Genomic DNA, 2,530 nt, shown 5'->3' on the forward strand with positions numbered 1-2,530 from the left:
CATTGCTACCGTCGTTATTATACACATCAGCATCTTCATTATCATTGACACGATTACTGTTGTTATCATGCCATCGTCTTCATCAATATTCGCAACATTGATGGGAGGAGGAAGGAAGGAAGGAAGGAAAGGTGAATTAGAGAAGAGGAAGAGGAAGAAGGACAGAAGATATAAATGGGGAAAAAGAGGGAGAAGGGGTGGGGAAGAACGAGAGGAGACAAAGGCGAAAGGGAGGAGGAGAGAGGAGAAGAGAAGCAAGGGGGAAGTGGAGGTCTAGAAGAAAGGAGAGAGAAGAGGGGAAAGGGATAGAGAAGAGTAGAAAGGGAGAGAGAAGAGGTGGAGGAGTAAGAGAGAAGAACGGGGATGGGACAGGGAAGAGGAGGGAATAGAAAGAGAAGGAGGACGGAAGTGAGAAGAGGAGGGAGGAAGAGAGAAGAGAAGAGGGGGGAAGGGAGAGAGAAAGGGAAGGGGGGAAGAGAGAGAGAAGGAGGGGGAAGGGAGAGAGAAGGGGAATTGGAGAAAGAAGAGGGGGAAATGGAAAGAGAAGATGGGGAAGGGAAAGAGAGAAAGAGAGAAGGAATTGCACAGAGAAAGGATTAACACTTCAGTGAGTAAGGTCAGTGAAGTGAACTTATCTTGAAGTCCCAGAAGCGGCCTGAGCGTTGGCCATTTCAGTCGAGCTTCTGGACTGAAATGCAGATAAAGAATTCAGTTACGATCCAGTTAGATTAGACAAATACAGATAGACAGAACAGATGAACCGAATAAAGCCACGTGTACGTAGATATTGATAGATAAAATAGATATTTAGAAATGTGTGGATAAATTTATAGATAATTGCTGATGGACAGGTAAATGGACGTAAATAAATATAGAGAGATGAACAGACAGAAATATGTAGAGATAAATAGACAAGCTGATAGATACAAAGATAGACATGTAGATAAATAGACAGGAAGACGGTTAAAGATAGATAGATATATAGACAAATAGACATATAGATAAACAGATACAGACAGATATATAGCTATACATGGAAAGGGATAGAAACATATCAGCAGATAGACAGTAAATAATAACATCAACAAAAACATTAAGGGAGGTTTTGTCATACCTTAACTACTCGCTCTACGTGTTACATTTCATCGATAGTTCCGCTTGTTTCCGTTAATGGAGAATTTTATGGTTCAGTTATTGGGAACGTGTTGAGTCGTAACATGATGTAGAGCAGAAGAATTGCTTCCGTTTCTAATATTTTGTTTAAAGGAGAGGGAGAGAGGGAGGGAAGGGAAGGAGGGGGAGGGGAAGGAAGGAGGGAGAGGGATGGGGAGAGAGTGAGAGAGAGAGAGAGAGAGAGAGAGAGAGAGAGAGAGAGAGAGAGGGAGGGAGGGAGGGAGGGAAGGAGGGGGAGAGAATGAAAAAGCTGAGGCCCATTTTTGACCGTGCATTCCCTTTCTTCAGGTCCTCGTACTGCTGGCGGCGGCGGCCACCGCCCTCCCCCTGAAGAGCCTGAAGGGCTTCCCGAAGAAGTACGACAGCGCGATCGACGGCCCGAAGTCCACCTACACCGTGTACGACGACGCCCCCGCCGAGCAGCTGACCGTCCCCGCCGAGCACGCCTTCCTGGACGTCCTTCAGGCGCCTTCCTCCTACGACGCCTACTTCGAACAGGAGGCGCAGGACCCCTTCCTGCCCCCTGAAGGCGTCTCCACCTACATCGAAGTGCCGGAGGCCGTGATCGGCGACGCCCTCCTCCCCCCGGCCGTCGACTCCTACTCCGACCCCGCCGGCGTCCCTCACGGCGAGCTGCTGCCTCCCCCCGCCGTCGCCGTCATCCCCGACGACCAGGAGTCCTACGTGAGCTACGAGAACGTAGGCCAGACGTCCCTCGTTCCCCCGGCGCCCTTCAGCTACGTCCACCTGCCCGCCGACGCCTCCGGGGCCGACGTCCTCGCCTCCTTGGCCTCCATGGTGCAGGTCCTGCCGTCCGAGTCCTCCTACTCGTCCTACGAGCCCGCTTCGGCAGGCGAGGACTCCCTCCTCCCTACCGGCCTGGTCCCCCCCGCCAAGGAGAGCCCCGCGGAGCCCTCCAGCAGCTCCTACTCGGAGGTCCCGGAAGCGCAGCCCGAGCTCACCCAGGAGGAGATCCGACGAGCCGAGGAGGCGCAGGTGTCCATCCCCTCCAGAGTCCTCCTGCCTCCTTCCAGAACCTGAAGGAGGTCGAAGTCATCCCAAAGTCATTCGAAAAAGCGACTACCTGCGCGCGACGTGAGAGAGTGAACGCAAGACAGTTCAGTGTGCAAGAGTGAACCTTTGAAAATTAGTCAATGAACGAATCAAAGACGTGTACGAATAGCTGCGATGCCAAATTTAGTGTTGGAGAAAAGACAGACTACTGACGACTTTGTTAAACACGGGACAATGCAAGAGTGGTTTTAGCTTTCGGGGAAAGACTTCTAGGTTAAGAGTCTAGTCTTTAAGGTCTTGTGACATCAAATAATGTCGAAAATATTAAACCAATTCCACATTT

General features: G+C 50.9%; 1 protein-coding gene across 1 annotated transcript; it reads left to right on the top strand.

Annotated features, from left to right (window-relative positions):
• Positions 1-1,455: 1,455 nt before the first annotated feature.
• LOC113806651 (uncharacterized) lies at positions 1,456-2,530 on the top strand (the record flags this gene model as incomplete). The annotated part of the gene is made up of 1 exon (XM_070129505.1): positions 1,456-2,530. A coding segment is annotated over one exon (759 nt), but the record flags the coding sequence as incomplete, so codon positions are not given.

This window comes from Penaeus vannamei, chromosome 14, assembly GCF_042767895.1.
Source record: "Penaeus vannamei isolate JL-2024 chromosome 14, ASM4276789v1, whole genome shotgun sequence".
Taxonomy (NCBI): domain Eukaryota; kingdom Metazoa; phylum Arthropoda; class Malacostraca; order Decapoda; family Penaeidae; genus Penaeus; species Penaeus vannamei.